At 54.5% G+C, this 19,387-nt stretch overlaps 5 protein-coding genes across 5 annotated transcripts; 2 read left to right on the forward strand and 3 right to left on the reverse strand.

Moving 5' to 3' along the window:
- Positions 1-678: 678 nt before the first annotated feature.
- Positions 679-1,412, reverse strand: GCG54_00004664 (Splicing factor U2AF 23 kDa subunit; the record flags this gene model as incomplete). The annotated part of the gene is made up of 2 exons (XM_045404710.1): positions 679-1,007; positions 1,112-1,412. 2 exons carry the CDS (start codon positions 1,410-1,412, stop codon positions 679-681), a joined length of 630 nt encoding a protein of 209 aa, XP_045262653.1.
- A 1,770-nt stretch (positions 1,413-3,182) lies between these two features.
- On the forward strand, positions 3,183-5,327 carry GCG54_00004665 (Engulfment and cell motility protein 2; the record flags this gene model as incomplete). Its single annotated transcript, XM_045404711.1, has 1 exon — positions 3,183-5,327. The coding sequence occupies one exon, from the start codon at positions 3,183-3,185 to the stop codon at positions 5,325-5,327; it is 2,145 nt and encodes a 714-aa protein (XP_045262654.1).
- A 1,066-nt stretch (positions 5,328-6,393) lies between these two features.
- On the forward strand, positions 6,394-7,593 carry GCG54_00004666 (uncharacterized protein; the record flags this gene model as incomplete). Its single annotated transcript, XM_045404712.1, has 1 exon — positions 6,394-7,593. The coding sequence occupies one exon, from the start codon at positions 6,394-6,396 to the stop codon at positions 7,591-7,593; it is 1,200 nt and encodes a 399-aa protein (XP_045262655.1).
- A 1,304-nt stretch (positions 7,594-8,897) lies between these two features.
- Positions 8,898-12,080, reverse strand: GCG54_00004667 (PX domain-containing protein; the record flags this gene model as incomplete). The annotated part of the gene is made up of 7 exons (XM_045404713.1): positions 8,898-9,539; positions 9,589-10,432; positions 10,483-10,843; positions 10,898-11,180; positions 11,230-11,538; positions 11,634-11,863; positions 11,918-12,080. 7 exons carry the CDS (start codon positions 12,078-12,080, stop codon positions 8,898-8,900), a joined length of 2,832 nt encoding a protein of 943 aa, XP_045262656.1.
- Positions 12,081-17,000: 4,920 nt separating this feature from the next.
- GCG54_00004668 (uncharacterized protein) lies at positions 17,001-18,345 on the reverse strand (the record flags this gene model as incomplete). The annotated part of the gene is made up of 2 exons (XM_045404714.1): positions 17,001-17,649; positions 17,717-18,345. The coding sequence occupies 2 exons, from the start codon at positions 18,343-18,345 to the stop codon at positions 17,001-17,003; spliced, it is 1,278 nt and encodes a 425-aa protein (XP_045262657.1).
- Between the last annotated feature and the right edge of the window lie 1,042 nt (positions 18,346-19,387).

Here is a 19,387-nt window from a genome sequence, read left to right on the forward strand (position 1 = left end):
TCCATTCTGTGCACTGGCGAAAACGGGGTTTGGTAGAAAAGGGATACCTTTGTAGATATGTAGCATCTTTACGGACTAGCAATAATGGCATTCAACTGCGGACACTGATTCAAACAGAGCAACATGAACATGACTTTGTTTTGGAAGCTTTGTTGTGACGCAATTATACACATTTGATGCTTGACCCTCGAAAACGTACCCTTGGCAATAAAAATAACCATCCCAGAACACCGCGAACGCCAGTTTCTTTTTCAAATTGACCGCGCCGACTATGATTCAATATCATAGGGGCCAGGTATCAGAATCAAGCCATAAGGCCCCTCGACCACGGGTCCCGGCTTACGAACTCTGTCTAAACAGGCTCCGCAGCAGCTCACGATTGCGGCTCCTGCTGCGCGCGGGGGCAGGGCTGCTGCTTCTCTGGCGAGGACGCGCCCGTGACTGGTGCTCATGGTTGCGGGCTTGTCGTTTGGCAGAGCCCCCCCCAGCACCGTTGCGTTCGTCACCGCCCAGCCGCTTGCTGCCATTTGGTCGATCCCGCCGGTTCCCACGTTGCTTATCCTCGTTCGGCCGGTTTCGTCCTTGGCTGTCTCCAGCATCACGGCCATCACGTAAGCCTTGACCTCCGGGTAGGCTGTCGACATCGACACCACCGCCGCCGCCGCCACCGTTGTTCTCCTAGTAACGGCGCCGCGTGGGCTCCGGGGTGGGCGAGCGGGAAGGGGAGCGTTCGTCGCGGCCGCGGTCCTTGAGCCACTTCTTGGTGCTGAGGGTGAGGTCGCGGTCGAGGTCCTCGGAGGGGTTCTTGCGGTGGATGAAGTTGCAGAAGCCGCCACGGACGCAGCCCTCCCCTGAATTAAGACGGCAACAGGCCTCGCGGAAGTCTGTCACGGGTGATAACTCGCAGTATATGGGACGCGCGGCGTACCAGCGCGAGTTAAGATCGTCGCAGGCCTTTTGGGCCGAGTCTTCGTACTTGAAGCGGGCGTAGACGTTGCCTATAAGGTCTGCGGTGGTTGAATGTTAGCAATCGTTTCCATCTCCAAAGTTCAGAAACGGCGTCAAACAGACGGCAAGACAGGAAGAATGAGAGACAGAGACAAAGACATACGATCATTGTTGTTGTCGCAGACGACCAACTCCTCCAGCTCGCCGTACTTGCATAGCTCGCACCAAATGTCCTCGTAGAAGGCGTCAAAGTGGTTCTGCAGCTGGGAAGGGTTCATGCGGTTCTTCGGGTCGTATGCCGGGTTCTGGTAGAGGTTGGGCATGAGGATGGTCTGAGAGTAGCTGGGCTTGACGTGCTTTCGCGAGCAGCGGTCGCCGTGACGGCAGGCGCCGATCTTGAAGTAGAAGGAGCAGTTGACCTTGTCGAGCTCGGTACCGAAGATGGAGGCGAGGAAGTTGGCCATTTTCGCGATCGATTATCTGTCGGCGGAAAAAAAGACTTCGGGTCGTGAATAAAAGTGGAGTTCGAGGTCGGGAAGTTGATGGAGAGGGAAGGAATTGAACGTCGACGAAGGGTGAGGCGCGCGTTGAGATGCGTTGGGATCCTGGTCGCGATTGGGAATGCGACGGAGGAATATTTCAGACAGCCTTGCGCCACGGTTATTAGTAATCGCGAGGCTGGAGCTTTCTGTGGCGGTGCTTCGATGAGCTTCTGGTGGGTCATGCATGCAGAGTACGTACCGCGGCCCGGATCAGAGTCTAGAACATGCACTTTCTAATTGACGTGTTGTTTATTACCTGCCGTGGGGGGGATAAACATTCCGTCCAGCCTTATGCGATTGGCATCATTGTCTCTGATATCACTGTCGCTGGCACTGTCTCTGATGCATCAATGTCTCTCTCAGAGATCATTGTACATGGGCCTGTGTTATCGCCAAACTATATCCTTGTGCAAGGCAAACTACAACTACAGCATCTACCACTGCTCATGTTTGAAACACTGGGTGGTTTCCTAGTCAGTTCTCGCATGCGGCTGAACTCACACATGAATGACGCCGAATGGAAGAAGAGAACAGCTCGGTCTGAAGGAGCGCCGATCCTTGGCTGAAAGCTTCCAGACATGCTCGTGCAATGGTGATCTCCCTTCTGATGTCCCGTCTGCCGCGTACAAAAGCTTCGCTCGTCCGATGGTGATGGACTGTCTTTCAGAGTCAAAATCCAGTCCGAGCAACGCGGCCATAGCACGATGGTCACGAGACCCGCTCCTCCGACGAACGCCGTCGAGTGGTGCCGCTTGTGGTGATGGATAATCTTGTTTAGGTTTCTTCCAGATGCAGTGGAATGATCAACGGCCTCCGGTGGGAAGGGATGGTGAAACGGTTGGCTTCGTGAGTGACGCTGAACCAAATGGCCAGACGCCGCAGTCCCGCCGCTGTCCCGTCTCTCGGACTCAAGTCGAAGCCAAGACGCTGGAGGTTCTCTCCCCAAAAAGGTGCCCACAACTGGCGAACACCCCAGCGGCCTGCAACTTGATTTGGGGATTTGACCAGGATCCCATTCGCCAATCATGACTCGAGAACCGTGTTTACCCCCGCTTTAATTTTGGAGATTGCTGGGTCTCTCCCCGTTTTGGCCGTTTTGGGGGACGCTGCACCTGTGCTTTCCCACCTCCTGCAGGACATGCGCAAACTTCCCGGCCGTGCGCATCCAACGCGGACCGAAGCCAACATCTGGTCTGTTAGGTTGCTTCGACAGCCCTCACCACACTCTGGCACTCTCAACTGCGTCTGTCTCCTTTTTTTAGTCCCTTACTCAGAACCAGTCCCTTCTTTTTGCCTTATCTCTTTCCTCACCCCCTTGCTTGCTACCACAAACTTGCCAGGAGTTCTTTTTTTATATTCTTGATCGACGCCGCGTCCTTCACCATCATTTCGCAGGATCTGCGAAGAAGCTTCTGCCCGTCTTCGATTCTCCTTGACACGGACCCTCTTCCGCGGCCACAACTTCGAGACATTACCCCGGACGCCCTCCTCTGTTTATATAACCCCCACGATCGAGACGCACCCCCCGATAGCTGGCACAACAACCTTGGGCCATGAATTTGAGCGCGACTCCTCTCCCCTCCTGCTGACGAACCGACGCGACCCTTTTTCCGCTTCGACAACCGGTCTCCGCGCCGACCCTGCTTACACCTCTCCGCACCAGCATATACCCTCTCTCGAGAAGCCGCCGCAATGGACCAAGCAGACATCCCCGCGCTCCTGTCGCGACTCGCTAGTGACGAGGACGCCGCCAGGAAAATGGCCGTCTTCAAGCTGCAGTCTTCCATCAACGATCCCGCCTTCGCAGACGTTTTCATATCTTCCGGCGGACTGGTCGTTCTACGCCGTCTAATCATGAGCACTGGAGGAAACACGCTGGCGTACTCGTTGCAGAGTCTCACGCGTCTTTTGGAGGTGGACATGGGCTGGGAGATTTTTGAGGGCTCGTCGTCGGGTGACTTGGTCGAGCGCATCGTCGAATTGATCGTAACAAACCCCCTCGTCAACATTTTGCGTGGCGCCATGTCGATTCTGGTCGCACTTGTCGCACACTCGCAGTCCTCCGGCCGGCCCAATACCCCGCGTACTCCAGGCTCATTTGGTTTCAGGGCGCTGAAGCCAGCCGTCGCCGTGTACCCGCAATTCTTCGAACTCGTCATCTCACAGTTGCAGTCCGCCGACCACGCCCTGTGCGCCAACGCGCTCATGCTCATCAATGCCATGATCAGGGACGCCGTCTCCAGCGACAGCAGCACGAAGCCGGGGTCGCCTGCTATGGAGGAGTGGTCAAAGTTTATCAAGCGTTTGCAGGACTTGGGCCTAATCAAGGCCGTGTATAATCTCATGCAAAGCTCTTCATTGCAAGATCTCGCGCACCCACTGCTCGAATTTCAGTCCTTGACCAAGGTTCTACTGAGAAAGTGGCGCGAGGTGAGGGTTGACCTGGAGAGGCCTGAACACCGACGCGGCCTGAAGGGTTTACATCTGGCGAGCAATCCGGAGAAGCAGGTCAATGGGCATTCAAGACTGGATGAGCTGAATGAGGGCAAAAAGGGGAGCCGACGACACAATCCTGAGAAGTGGAGAAGACTTGGCTTCGAGACGGAGAGCCCCGCGCAGGAATTCGAAGTACCTGGGTTCCTGGGCATGATGGATTTGACCGACTATGTTCGCAAGAATGAGGACAGCTTTCAGAAGCTGCTGTTGGAGCAGTCGACAAAACACAGAAGTGAGCGGTGCCCGGTTGCGAGAGCAAGTCTTGCTGTCACCATGATCCTCTACGATCACTTCGAGGTTGAGAAGTCGGAGATTGAGGACACGATGAAGAGCTATCAAGGCTTGGACGGTATTAAGAATAACGAGAAACTTTTCCGACCGCTCCTCCTGCAGTGGTCGAGGCTACACACCGCTGGCCTGCAGGCTTTCTTCCGCGTTTGGAAATCCACAGCTGCAGAGCAACTGGACTTTGAGAAGGTCGCAGAGCTTGTTCGCATTCTCATTGAGCAGGTTGTCGGTCAAGCTGTCAGAACGAAGGACGTGGTGGAGGTGGAAGAGGAGCTCTTGGAGTACGACTGCACCAGGTTACGTGAACTTCAGATGGAGCTGCTTGAGCTGTCTTTTGAAGATCAATGGGGTCAACATTTGTACCAAGTCCGAGAGGAGTTGAGACAAGAAGCCCTCCAGTTTGTCAAGGAGCAGCGCATCAGGTGCCTGCTTCAGGGTTCGTGGTTCTCGAAGCCGCTACCCCGCCGAGACACCAATCCTCGAGACGAGACCAAGCGCCGGTTATATACGCCACGGCCCTGGCGATTTGCCAAGCTGTCACACAACAGGAGATACCTCCACTACGCCGACTTCGAAACTCAGACATCACAGGACCCCGGCCTGGATATTCTGACAGAGAAGGTTGACCTCAGCACGATCAGTTCAGTGGTGTCAAACGTCTCTGCATCCAACGAAGACACTCGAAGCGCGACTAGTAGTTCGACGCTCAAGAACACCGCGACGGTGAAGTCGACAACCAAGATTACAATCTTCAGCTACGTCAACCCCGCCGAGGCAGCCAAGGGCGGCGATGCCAAGGAGCAGGCCATCCTGACGCTGTACCCTGTGACCCATAGTCTGGCGTCAGAGTGGCTCGATGGCCTTCTGATGCTGCTCAACCAGGCGCCAATCACTGCCGAGACGAACAAATTGGTCAACCTGGTTAGTGACTTTGGTCTGAAGATCAGGCTGCTGAACGTGAGGATAGAGGCTGCATACACCGGCCCTCCTCCAGGGGCTGGCGTCGTCCCCAGCCGGGAAGGTCTAGATGAAGACTACTTCTACGAGGTTTGAGTGCCACCAAAGCTGGTGAGTCTGTCAAAAGATTCGATTCATGTCTTTATTTCAGCTTATTTCCTTTGTGGTCCCTTTTGGCTTTCATATACCCGCGTTCTCTCTTGCGTCTAAAGCCGGGGATGTAACGAGTGGAGCTGGGGAGAAGAAGAAAAAACTGCAGTCCAGTCTACAGGCTGTTTTACAAAGTTGTGCATAGCGAGCGTCATTACATACAGAGACTGGATTTGTTGGCTGGCTGGCACATGTCTCTCCCCTGGGATGATGGGGCGCTGAGGATGCTGCACATATGGGGGCGGATGGTTGGTTGAATGGAAGGATAGGTGTTTATAGCTTCGCAGACAGGCTCTCATATGATTATACCCCTCGAGGGCAAGTCTTGATGATTTGCTCGAGTACATTTTCTAATACCAAGTAATTTTCCAAGGCCTTTATCTGTGATGAGATGTGCGAGGTGCTTTTCAGCTGTGATAGTGGCGTTCAATAAACGGCAGCCGAGGGCCCTTTGCGGTATGGTGCGCGGTAGAGTACCCATATAGCAGACGATTCTGACTGACAAGATTTCCCCCGCTTATGAGACATTATCTATCGGCAAAAATCCAGAGCTGGCCGCAGCCAGGGTCGTGGCATGTCACCGCAGTCTGCCTCGACCCGTGGCCGTGGTGCCTTGCAGGGGTTTCCAGCTGGTAGCGCGCGGCAGGCGGGGCCACCAAGTTAGCTTCCCGTCGTCCCGTTACCAGCATGCCGGCCCAAGCTCCACCCCGTTGCTCCCCCAGCCACCCGACAATTCTCAGCTCCGGCTCCCGTGTCCTCTGGGTTGTCCACTTCTTGAGGGCATCCAGCTTTACGATAAAGGCGGGGAAGTCGCCACTCCACTGGCGGTTTCCCCGTTTCAACGGACAATCGATTCAGACGACGCAGGGCACATCTCAAATTGCATACAAACACAAGGAGCGCAAGTTTGCTGTACACCAAAGGATTATGACATCACTCCCGTCCGAGTGAACCAACCACCGCTGAAACGGACCTGTCTCTAAGAAAAAAACCTACCCTGCACCCCCAATCCATGGTCCGCCGACTGCCGTGGACCCATCCACATCGTAAAGTCGACTACACCGGCACCAACACCTCGAGCGAAATGGTCTTCACCAGGACCCCGCGCGGCGGCAGGAGAGGAGGGTTGATGTACAACAACTCGTCGTACGGCAAAAGCAATTCCAGCAACAACCGGTACTCGCGCGGCGGGTACAGCAATGGTGGGGGTGGTCCGAACACCCCGTCGTCGCAGAAGAAGCGGCTGGACGGGCTCTACCTGGAAGGGAACTGGTACTGCAACTGCGAGCCGCGGATGCAGGCCAAGTACCTCCAGACCAAGAAGCAGGGAAAGAACCATGGCCGGTACTTTTGGACGTGCGAGTCGAGGGGTTGTAACTTTTTCCTCTGGGACGACGATGCGAAGAACCGGGCGGAGGGGAACACGTTGACGTTGCCGCCCATGCCGGAGGACGAGCCGACAAAGAACGGTACGGCCATGCCTGCGGCTGCGGCTATGCCTGCGCCTGCCGCTACGCTTCCAACGCCGACGACAGCCACGCCTAGACAGCGGTCCATGGGTGACTACCTTACGCAACAAAAGGAGGCGGAGACGCCCTCGCGCACCGCAAAGAGGAAGAGGGTTCTCTTCGAGTTCAGCGACGATGATGAGGATGAATTCGGACTAGGGGACATGTCGTCCGATGAAGAGAGGCAGATGAACGAAGCCATGGAGCGGAGTGCAAAGAAGTTGAGGGACGCGGCGCCGGTCACGCCATCCTCCCGAAGGGTTGCGGAAAACGAGGTCGATACCCCGGGAACGGTCTCGAGGACGCTCTTCCCCGACGCCAAGAGGAGGAACACCGGCACCGGGTCCTTCTCCGCGGCAAGCACGGCGTCGTCGATGACTGCGAACCCCTCCATGTCGCCGCCGGCGTCGCAGACCCAGGAGGAGCAGCTGGACCCGACCGACGAGGTGATGGCCCTGCTCAAGGGGCAGACGGTGGACGAGGCGACGATGGGAGAGGTGAGGAGCGTGCTACGGCGGTACGCGATGAAGGCCAAGGGGATTGCGAGAGGGCGAGACAGCGTCAGGACGGCCCTCAAGACGAAGGATGAAAAGATTGCCGGGCTGCAGGAAAGGGTTGCCAGTCTGGAGGACCGCAACCGGGCGCAGAGGGAGGAGATTGCCGATTTCAAGGCGAGCATTATGGATCTGTACTCGAAGCACTGATGAGAAGGGAGGGAATGGGTTACGATTGGGAGAAGCAGGATGGATTGCTTTGGGCGATTGGATTTGAGGATACCCCTTGTTATGATTGTAGATTAGCTGGTACTTAGGACGTTGGTTGTGCGTAATTGGATTGGTTCTTTTAAAACGGTTGTCTCTTATGATGAGGTCAGAGGAAGGTGAGCTATTGCCCTGTCGAGAAACGACTACTTCTGCGACGTTCACCTTCAATGTGATACGCATGATATGATGCAAGACATTCGGCTCGTTTTCTCGATGCCACATGTCAACTGCGCTGCTGGGGTCTTGATTCGGCCGGGTTGCAGCACGTCGCAGCCGTCTGAGTTGACATCCTCCTCCGTGTCTCCGTTGCGAACTTCAAAGCTAGCTCTGAACTGAACATGAGAGAAGCGAAAAGAAAGGGAAAGGGAGCGATGGTAAAACCAAGAATTGAAAAAAAGGGTTGAAATGCTAAAAGGATTCACTTGAACCCTTAACCCCACCGAGAAGATAATGGATCACCAGGGCGCTGCGATTGCGCTGACCTGACCACTGGGCCAATTTGTTGTTCTCGCCGGTTGAAAGCAGACGACCAAAGGCTGGCCTATGTAGGTCAGGTGAGTGGTTGCCCGACTGAGTCCTGGCAGCAAGTGTGTTCGAGTCCCCCCGTGCCTGCCGCTTTCCTTCACTTACGCTTACATGGTGGTCACATAGCACATGCGAAGATCTAAAAGTGAAATTTATGCCTCTCTCCCGGTCCAGAATGGTTGGGACACTCGCGAAATTGTATGAGTATAGCAGCGCCTCCTTGTCGAGGGAGCTCATCAAGAATAATGAAAAGAATGCTGTTACTTCACCAATATCCCCGAACGAGTTTAGCCAATTCTCGGTTTGCGCCCTCGTCTGGAAACGTCTCGCATCAAATAATGCGATAGGAGACTCAAATGAAGCGACGTAACCGTCTGGGAGCATATCTCAACAGTATGCCACGTTCATCACCGCTGTAAGTTTTCCTGCCAGACAGCAAGAAACGTGATCATGACTGCCATGTGAAAGAACATTATAGGAGCATTCTTGTCAATCATCACGCGATGGCAACCTGCTCATCAATAGTTATGACGTTGCTAATGAACCTCCTGCATCACGTTTGATGAACTCCAATTTAACGAAGAAATTCTTTGCAATAACTAAGGTATAGTAGCAATAAACCAGGTATACGCCGTCGCGGGGCTTAATACCCCCAGTTGCCCGACCCTTTACCTCCCTTGTATGACCCAAATCCTGGATACCATGCTTCTTTTCGAACCTTACTCGGCAAGAACCTCGCGCAACATAACAAGGAAGTTTTCCTTGAGTTTATGAACCTCAGACACTGGCGGCTTGACCGGTTCGCCAGCGCTCCGGCGAAGCCTGTCGCGTCTCTTGGCGCGACGTCGACGCTCGGCCTCGATAGGGTCGAGCTCGTCTTCCTCTTCTGCCTCTGCTTCGTCGTCCTCTTCATCCTCATAGGCCATGTCCTGAAGATCTTGTTGATCAAGACCGAAATCGGAGGAAGAAAAGCCCGTGGGTACGAGATCTGGGCCGCCGTTACCCTCGGCAGCCATCTTTTGCCGCGTCTTGTCATGGTGCCACTTCTTCCTGGCCTCTTGCCAGGCGATGAGAGCGTTCACCTCTTCGATGACCTTGGCCTTGTCGATCGTACCAGAGCTGACACCTCCCTCAAACAGCGCGTTGATATTCAAGGTGCCATTCTTGGGGCCCTTTCTGAGAAATTCCAGGATGTCTTCTATCCAACCCATCAACTGGTCGAAAAGTCCATTGTCGTGTGTGTGAACTTCATGCACAAACTTGTAGAAGTTGTGCTCGTGCCTCTGGCAGAGGTCGATGAACGCTTGAACAGTCTGGTTCGGGTCCGCGGAAGCGTCCTGCTCCTGGCATTTCTCGACGACCTAGAAATATGTCAGCGATTTATCCTAACTTCGATGAGAACCATCTTACCTGAATCATGTCGTCGATAAAGACGGCAAAGTCGGTGACGCTGTTGTATACGTTCGCAGACTTGTAAACCCTGACAAGCGGCTCGTAGAAGATGGTGAAGAGATCCCTAAAGAGCTGTAGGGTTACTGGCTCCTCGACTAACTGCAACATCATCGCTTTGTCGTGCTGCCTCGTGCACAGTTTCAAGAACTGCTTAAGGTACGAAAACAGTTGCGCGCCCTGTTTGAGCTCTTCGTCCACGTTCTCGACCGCATTGTTGAATGCCACGTAAGCGTTGTACAGTCGGCCGATTTGCTCCGAGGTCAAGGCAGGCTCAAGGTACTCCGAGCGCAGAATAACCACAATGATGTCCATGTCCTCCGACTGAGCTTCCTCCCGAATAGCCACCTTGATGTGCTCCTCGGCTTCCGTGTACATCTTCAGTTTCTTGGTCAGGACCTCATCGCCAATCTTAGCAGCAAGAGTGTCAATAGACTTCTGGAAACTCCGGATGCCGTCGTTCAACGTAAGGGAAAAGATGCGCTGCAGGAGTGAGCGTGTGCCGAAGGGTTGTGCCAGGAAGATGTCCAGGACACCGGACATGACAGCCGCGGGATTAGCGATTCTAATAACGTTCTTCATGACGGTATACGGAATGAGCGAGTGGATCCTCTTAGCTTGGGCAAACAGCTCAGGAGAGTTGTCCTCCGCGAGGAACAGGTGGTAGATTGTAGCTGCCACCTCTATCCTCAACCACTCGGCAAACTTGCGGTACTGGATGCTCAGGTCCTGAATGGTCTCCTTATCCTTGATCTCCTTGAAGAGCGAGGTCAGACCGTTTCGCTCAACAATCTCCTGACGGAACCTGGGAAGCCATTAGTAACACATTACGCCTCTCACATCGCAGACACTCACTCTTCCATGTAGATGTCGAGCTCCGCTGCACGCTTCCGCGCAATCTCGTAGAACTTCTTCTGCTCCTCCATGCGCAACTGGTCAACAGCCTTTCTCCGCTCAATGTCGTCGATATCGGCATCGGTCGGCGTGATTGGGTCCTTTGTGAGGAATTCCTCCATGGCCTTGGTCTGCGCAATCTGAGGGTTTGACAGGAGAGAGCGCAAAAACGCCCTAAGTGAGACGCGCTGGCTCTCCCGCCATAACGTGACGGGCTCGTTGTTCTTCTTGCTGAGAAAAGGAAGAGGGCTTCTCGGTCTGCTGTCGGTGGACACGCGGGGTGAGTTGCGGCCGGAAGTGGTAGAGCTTGCGCGTTTGTGCCCTGGTTGATGCTGTTAGAGAGCGTGTTAGGAGTGACGGGGGAAAGGTCGCTCACCTCTGATTGATAGCTTAGAAGGCTCGCTCGGGGGAGCGAGGCCGGTCATTTGTGTCGATACAGAGGAAATTGACGACGCCGAAGAGTCAGGAGATCCACCACCAGTGAGGGAGGAGAACAGGCCCGACGTCGTGGTATCCGCCTTGTTCTTCTTGGGTAAAGTTGGGAGGACCTTTCCGGGTAACTCTATACGTAGTCTCTTGTGCAATCTCATAAAATCGCCATACCGTCTACCGATGAAAAACTCGAGTTCGCCCTTGCGGTGAATGCGCATGAGAAATTCCTGGTCATGGTGTTAGTGAAGCTCCGCGTCTGTTTCGGGGTAAGCTTACCGCATGCTTGTGAGTCCTGATGGTCTTCCTTTCCGAAGTAATGCGCACGGCAGTCACATTCACGTCCCAGCCATTGATGTAGTTTCCCTCCGGCATTGTGTGCATGACTCCCGTGTCAATCGCATTGCTGTCCACGACCTCGATCTCGGAAAATCGTATCCTCTCTTCGAAGCCCGAGGAGGTCTTGCAACCCGACACCATCATCAACTCGACTAGCTTCTGACATTTTATGGCCAACTTGCGTCTCTTCGTTTCTTCCAATCTGTCTTCGGAGGATGAAATGTTCTTAGTCGCAAAGGATTCCAGAAACTAGACGTGGGAGCAAAACGAGTCAGCGCAAGCTGTGCCGGCGGAGGGTTTTGTGGGCGTTCCAGAGAGCGCGGGGAAGCTTGATTGTTACTTACCAGTTGCAGCTTGTCTTGCCAAAACTCCTTCTCCTTAGCCTTGTCAAGGAACGGGAAATCGCGAACGTGGTGAACGAAGATGTAGCGCAGGATAGGGAGCTCGGAGTCCAAGGGGGAGACCTCGCCGACGTCGGATTTGAAGGGGGCGCCGAAGCGCTTTAGGGCCGTAGGAGAGTTGAGCTCTGAGATTTCGTACTTGACTTGCTCGGAGATCAGCTCTCGCTTGAGGTCTGGAAGCGAGAAATGTCAGCATGGTCCCCGAAAATGCCAGTCATTCGTCATACAGTGCTCTTGCTTGCCCGTCAGAGATTGACCCGGCGGAGGGATAGAGGCATCGCTCTTGGTGCGGACGGGGAGCTGCAGGTCAGACTTGACGGCCGGAGCCGGGTCCTGGGCGGACGCTACAGCGGCACCATTCTGGGGTTGATCTTGCGATGTCGAAGCCATCGGCGATGTTTGTCTTGGGCCTTGTTGAGCTACCCGGGGAGCACACAGCGAGTCGTAGTATGCCTCTTGTCGATGCCAAGCTCTTGGAAGAAAAGAATATTCGTAGGTGTTGGGGGAGGAGGATGAACGTCGTCAAAAGGGTCGAGGTGATGGGATAGAGCTGACTGGCGTCAGACCCGGAGCGAGTAAGGCGAGGTATCTGCGGTAAGGTAAGGAAGGTAGCGTAAGATAGGTAGCGTGGGTGCAGGCTCGTAGCGGCGGCGCGGCAACAATAGCTGGGGGCCTGAGGGAGGGGCTCGACGTAATAATCAATCTACCCTGGGCTGGGCTGGGTCCCCAAGCGCAGAGCAGATCCAATGGTGACGGGGCCCAGGTTCGAGTTGCAGGGTGCAGGCCCAGCGACCGCGGTGGAGACGCAGGCTCGTAGGGCCGCTGGAAGTAACGCGCGTATGGCGGGGTAGTTACAGGCTCTGCCGACAGCTTCTTTCTCTGCCAGGTTACCGTCCTTTTTTGCTGTGAAGCCTGGCGGAAACAAGAGCAAGAAGCGGTAACGGTAGCTGAAAGTCAATGCTGTCGCGACACGGCGGGGAGCCTGGCTTAAGCCTTTTTTTAGGTGGTATCCCAAACCGCTTAATCTTGGTATGTATGCAACTTTCTTGTCGTCTTTGTGTTTTTAGCCTCCGACTGCCTCAGTCGCCTTGCTTCCCGGTTTTTTAAATAGCTCTTTTCTCTCGGCGGGAGCTAGGGGTAGTAGAGGGGGCAACACACGTCGTTTGGTGACGGCACGGGGGAGACAGAATGAGCTCAGAGCTGTGTGCCCGTCGACTCTGATGGAGCTGTTTTGGGTGTGAAGCAAGCGGTACGTGTGAGGTGGTCAGTCACCCGCGCATATGGATGGATCGGGATGTTTATTCTCTTTTCAGTCTCGCAACCTACAGCCCAGCCCAGCAGAGCGGATGGATCTCTCGGACACCTTAGCTCGGAGAGACGGCACACCAACACACACATATACCTCATCTCCCAAGCCATGTTTGGCGGAGACTCACGACAGGAAACAGCAGACAAAACAAGCAAGGCACAGCAGAAAAGCAAGGAAGGGTCCGTAACCGTATCTAACACGCGGGAGAACCCTTCTACGAACAGTGTGGCCGCCCTGGACGGGATGACGGCAAACCGTCTTTTTTGACTTTTTCTTCTCCCCCCTCCATGTGCTGTGTGCTCGGCCTCTCAGCAGTTCAGGGTCCTGTCTCCTTGTGCTTGCTTGCCCCTGACAACAAGGCGTTGTGACGCGCGAGGTCGATGCTGAAGCTCGGTTTGCTCTTATTCGGGAGCCAACCTAAAGGCCAAAAAACCACCACAGGACGAAATACAGGGATATTTGTTGGGTGCTGGCTCACTGCCGCCCCTCCTCCAACAGCATGTTCGACTGTCACTGCGCAGCCATCTCCAAAAGCCAAGCCTTTCCCGCGTGCCTTATGCCTTACTGCTAGGGATGATCCACCTTGTCTCCCCGACTGCGCCTACAGTCTGGCCACTGAGCCATTCTTACTTACGCGGTACTGTATGCTGGCACACTAGCTGATCGCATTCTGAGGCCCGAATGACGCTGAAGAGGTGTGGCGGTGACATCTGCTGCGGTGGTTTCTGTAGAGGGTTGGCCATGGGATGCATGACGTTCCCCCCTTCTGGAGCTGGGCCGAAAGCCGAGACAAGACCTCCTCCGCCCTCCCAAGACTCGTTGGAGACACACACGACGGACGGCACATCCACTGAGCACCACGACAGTAACCACCAAGTGACATACCTCTCACACTTCACACACACTTCAGCCACAATCCCATACAGTACTCGCCGATTGGTACTGCAAAAGGCCTTGGCCTGCGCTTCGCTTCGCTTTTCACTCTCTCATACGAATACCAGCCAGCCACACAGGCAACCTTGCTTGCCCTGCTGTTTGGTCTTCCCCGTCGGAGATTTTGACGGAGTTACAGACTTGCCGCAGTCTGCAGCCCGCAACGTGTTGCTCCATTCGTTGACTCAAAAAAACATCGCCCCCAACCAAGAAGCCTTTACATCCTTGGTAGGAGATCCGCTCCGTTTGTTGTCAGTCAGCCTTGCTGGCCAAGGACACAGACGCGCAATCATTGTCGCCATCAGCTCCTTGGCCCGGACGACGCCGAACGGCCCAAATGGGGCACCGAACGGCTAGCGCGCCGATTGTTCGATGGGTTGCGCTCCCGTGAGATTCTGCGGCCCTTCTTCGTGCCATTCTCCCCCGCCGTATCCACCTGCCCAGCGATCAAGCAAATCTTTGCTGGGCCTTTTCTGTCCGCGATGTGAGGATACGGCTGCTCGTAAAACATCCTTAAAGTACGTTGGGGGCCTAACCAATGTTAGCGCCACAATACGCACGAGGCTGGTCGAAGAAAGCTTCTGGATCCCGCGGCTTGCGGGAAACATTTTCTCTCCATCAGGACCCTAAGGCCCAACCAAGCCTCTGCGGAATGGATCACACAAGGTAATAAGAAGAAAAACGCCCCGTTTCCGATCACGCTTCATCCCTGCGCCTACGCGGATATGGTGCCGGGCCCAAGACGCACGGTAGGACCGTCGTCGGGGTTCGGAGCGGGCCTCTTTCGGTGATGGTCACGACATATGCATAACCCTCATTTGAGCAGCCCATCGGCCATCCCGAATCGTAGGGCTAGTCGCCGCTTGCTATCCCCGGTGCTTGGCCTTGAGTTAAATCCGATGGTGATGACAAGGTTGAGCAGCAAACATTCATTCAGCCTCAAAAGTAATCTCCATCTATCAGTGCACTCGGAACGGAGGTGGAGTCTGTGATGGTTTTGGCGGGTTAGATCGGAAAGGCCCGCAACATCCGTTCTGATCGTATTCAGTACGGTATTTGGGGAAGTTACGGGGCTCTACGATGTGTTCTCGACCTGGATCGTATTCTACCAAAGTTCTTCCGGACTTGTCATCAAAAAATTGGAACATGAATCCTGGGGAATGCTTACGACATCTAATTCCAACATCATCGATAATCCTTGAGTCTATATCCCAACCCTTCAAAGTCCATTACTGTTACCCATCGATTACATTCGCCCGTGTCAAATAGGGCCTAGGTCACGACGGTTGATTTCGGTATTGTCCGTGCAATACGCCTGTGGCCAAAAGCGTGGGCGTGACGCTTCAGTCTCGTCGATGCATGATCTCCCCAGCCTGCAGTGTATGGGCTAGCTTAGCCTACATCATATCTAAAGATCGTGTCTGGATTCTTGATTCTATCCTGGACTCATTTTTGGGTACTTGTGCCAATATCCTGTGAGGGAAACCAAGTTTTCAGGCTTTTTTTCTTTCTCCCTAGTGTAACTCCGCGAGCCGCACTAGGTGAAGGGAGTGACTTTGACGTCAAAGGAATGTTTCTCAGAAAGCCGTATTCTGGGTAGTATCTAAGAAAGAGTGTAGCCTCTGACCAAGGAGGATTCCTACTGTTCACCTTATACTCGTCAAATAAAACTTCACCTCTCTGTGGTAAGAGATGATAATACGGGGTTCCGAGAAACCAGTTGCCTGCGAAGCTGGATCTGCATATATATATAATTCACACCATCTATCATTGCAACCTGACGACGCTTTTGAATACGAGGACCTCAACGATGGGCCGAAGCTGTGCGGTGATAACACTGGGTATGGGTTTATCAAGTACTCACTGATGAATGAAGTGCTCGTCCCGTCCGCGGTATAGATACAAAATTCCGGCTTCTGGATGTAGAACAATACTTCGATAGAAGAGCTCTCGTACCTGAGAGACTTCTTTCCCTTATTATGGGGCTGTGATCTGCCCAGCGGTGGGTTGAAGGGACAGGTTCCTGCCTTAGGATGGGCAGGGTCATAGACATTGTCGCCGCGAGACAAGACAGCCAATTATGGATCATCTTTGACCTCATGTATCTGTATCTTGGCCGTCGTCCGTCAGTCAAAGGATTAAGTGAAGAAGATCTGTGAGCTGGTGACTCTTGTCTCGAGCCAGGAGCATACCATCACGATGAAACCAGCTTGAAGCTGCGACTTTTTTTAAGTTCAAACTCGTAATGGGGGAAGTATTCGTAGTTAAGCTACGTATGAATATCGGCAACAAGACCGGTTCCGGACGTGATAGAATCCGAGTTTAAACACCGGATGCTATCCACACACTGCTTCTTCTACCACCTATGGCCTTTGTAATGGACGATAGCAGCCCCTGAACTCATGAGGAGACCCGATCCCTACTTGGCACACTGTTGGGCCTTATATGTATCCTGAGCGAGCTCAAGCAAGAAACACATATATGCCACTGATTAGGATTTCTGAATGAAGCAGGAAGTGCGAACACAAGAGACGACCACAATGACGAAGGTGGCCATAACAGTGATGGCGAGTAGATAGAGGAGCCGCAACGGGCAGGACAACGTCGATACAGACGAGGAATCTGTAGCTTCTAGTCTTTGGATGCCTCAATAATTGAGAAGCGGTATCGATCTTCGACTTTGAGCCGAGAGGGCGCACACACTTCTGAAGATATCTAGAGATATCACCTGTTGGAGGCTGTCGACGGCCTCGTCCTTACCTCCACCTCACTTCCCCAGCAACTCTTCTAGCAACATACTGTCAAACAAAGCTGTCGATGTGATCAGAACCCCTCTGGCGTGAACTTTGCGTCCGGAGCGCCCTGAACGTTCGACACACTTTATTGAGGCTTCCATTCAACCACTCCTACCTTTCTAATTATGATAGACACGCCTATAAGCATAGAAGGACCAGAGGATCAATGTAGATGTAACCGATTATTTTATTGAGGGGTATCAAATATTACTCTGCAAAAACTCGCAATGCCTATCCCGTGCGATCTCAAACCGGATATACCAGATGCCTCACCTACAACTCATCAAAAACCCTCAACCTGTCCTCTTCTTCTCTTCCGGCACGATCTCCCCACAGCGGCGGCACATGCCTTTCCTGACTATCTCCACCCTTGCCATCGACACCCAAGCCCGGAGTATGATTAGCACCCTTCTCAACAATCTTCGCAGCGACATCCTCCAGGTCAACACCGCCAACCTGCTGCGCATACTGAGCACCAATAAACAGCAGGATCAAGATGGCGAACACGACAGACATGACGATCCAGACAGTCCGCAACCTCTTGCGCGTCTTCTCCTGCCACTCCCTGTCCGCCCTCTCCCATCCCTCGATGCGTCTCCTGACAAGGTCAACCCTCTCCCCGAGCCCCTGAATCCGCGTCCTGCCCTTCTCGATCCTCGTCTGCAACGCCTCGATACGTTGCTCCTGTTCGTTGAACTGCCCAAAGGTAGCCAGCTGCCCGTCGACGTCCTGCGCCATCTCTTCGGCTTCGCGCTCAAACTCCCCCGTCAGCCGCCGAGACGCCATCGCCAGCTCCTTGATCGCCGATATGGTATTGTGCAGCATACTCTTCTTCTCGAGGACGGAGTAGTACGTTTCGTCAAGCCGGCGCGTCGTCGTCGTTGAGAAGCTGCTCAGGTCCACGAGCGACTTCTTCAAACCCCTACATATCGCATCGAGTCAGCATGGAAAACATCCCTTTTTCCTTTGCGCGAAAGATTAAAACATACGTGACCCTGTTGGCAGTCCTCTCCTTCTCCACCACCAAGGAAGTCGGAGTATTGGCCTTCTTTCCCTTCCCTCGAGGCGGCGAGACGTTCAAAGAATTCTCTCCGCCCCCGAGCATGGGGCCAACAAGGGCACTCGTCCGCCTGCTCGAGTCCGGACTCCTGCTGGGCGTCGCGAACTCCGACCTCGTCATGTCGAGCGAGCTCCTCCCCATCAGCAAGCTCCGATCAGCCGCCGACAGCCCAGGGGACCTCTCGTCTGGGAAGAGGAATTTGCTGCTGTTGTCCCGCCGGCTGCTGTGGTGATGAGGCTGCGGCGTTGGGTGGTGGTGATGGCTGTGGCAGTGACGATGCATCTTGAGCGGCGGCGAGAACTCGGTGATGGAGCGGGTGATCTGGTGCCTCGGTCTGCGTGCAGGCAGCAGGGCGGCAGCAGCTGCGGTGGCGGTCGATGTTGCGGTAGCAGTAGCAGTCGCAGTCGTGGTGGCCGCGGGCGCGGGAGCAGCCTTGTCGGAGGAGGTGCCGTGGCCGTTGCCGTTGCTGTTACCGGACGAGGAGTTGTTGAGGCCCGCTGTTGTCGACAACGTTGCCATCGACGCCGCCGTCGGCAGCTCGAGGCGGGCGGCGGACATGGTTTCACCCTGTTGCCCGTCGTCTCTTGTTTCGTCACTCGTGGGCCTTGGAAATCCCAAGTTTGGCTGATTGGCACTGGGCCGCCGGCCGCCGCTACCGCGTTCGCCGCCGCGGGCACTCGGTCCAGACGGCTTTTGGGGTGGGATGGACTGAGCCCCGGTTAGACTTTTGTGTGTCTCCTGCCTTGTCTTTGGCTTCTGGGCTTGGGACGGTCAATGCTTCGAACGGCACAAAAGATTGTGGCTTGTTCCCTGGAGAAGGAAAAGGGCAAGCGTGTGTTGGTTGACGCAGTGTGTTAGAGAGAGGACAGCCAGCAGGCAGGCCGACAAGGAGACGGGAAGGTGGAGGTGGAATGTGCACGGTTTCGCGGCGCGGAACCGAAGCTCTCAGCACGAGTGGTCCGTCTTGGGCCAATGACGCACTTTCACATGCCCCTTACCCCAGGCTCCTCCTGTATGGCTTGCATCAACTGAAACGTCATCTGAACCTCACTGCCGGCAACCTCCCTGCTATGTTGGTTTTTGAGCCGAGGATGCAGAGAGAACCACCTCGTTTTACAGCTTCACGTCAGACGTTTATCGTTTCTATTGTCAACTATGGATTGATTCGAGCTGGTGTTGGGCTCGGTTCCATCTCCGTCATCTGTCCTCTGTTCCGATCGCAACGCGCGACGAAGTTTCGGATGGCTAGCCTTATAGGGCTTTTCGTGAGAACAATCAAGTCGCTTTTCTCTTCGCATTTTCCCGTCTCCTGCGGGCTTACCTCACCAACTGCCTTTCACCGGCTCCGAAGTCGCCTCCGAAGTGCCACTTTCGCGCCCGCCGTTCCGATGAACGAGCCGCACTCTAAGCACACGTTCCCCCGAAGCCGTTTCCTCCTGTCCCGTATAACGTTCACCCTCGCATGAGCCCTTGTGACACCTTGTTTGTTCGCCGAGCTGCGCGAACCCGGGAACGGAAGGCCCGAATCCTCCTTCACTCCCCGACAGTGTTTCGGTATTTGTCAACGGGACCGGCGTTGAAAGAAAAAATTGCCGGTGCA

The sequence above is a fragment of the Colletotrichum gloeosporioides genome (assembly GCF_011800055.1).
Source record: "Colletotrichum gloeosporioides strain Lc1 chromosome Unknown consensus_54, whole genome shotgun sequence".
Taxonomy (NCBI): Eukaryota; Fungi; Ascomycota; class Sordariomycetes; order Glomerellales; family Glomerellaceae; genus Colletotrichum; species Colletotrichum gloeosporioides.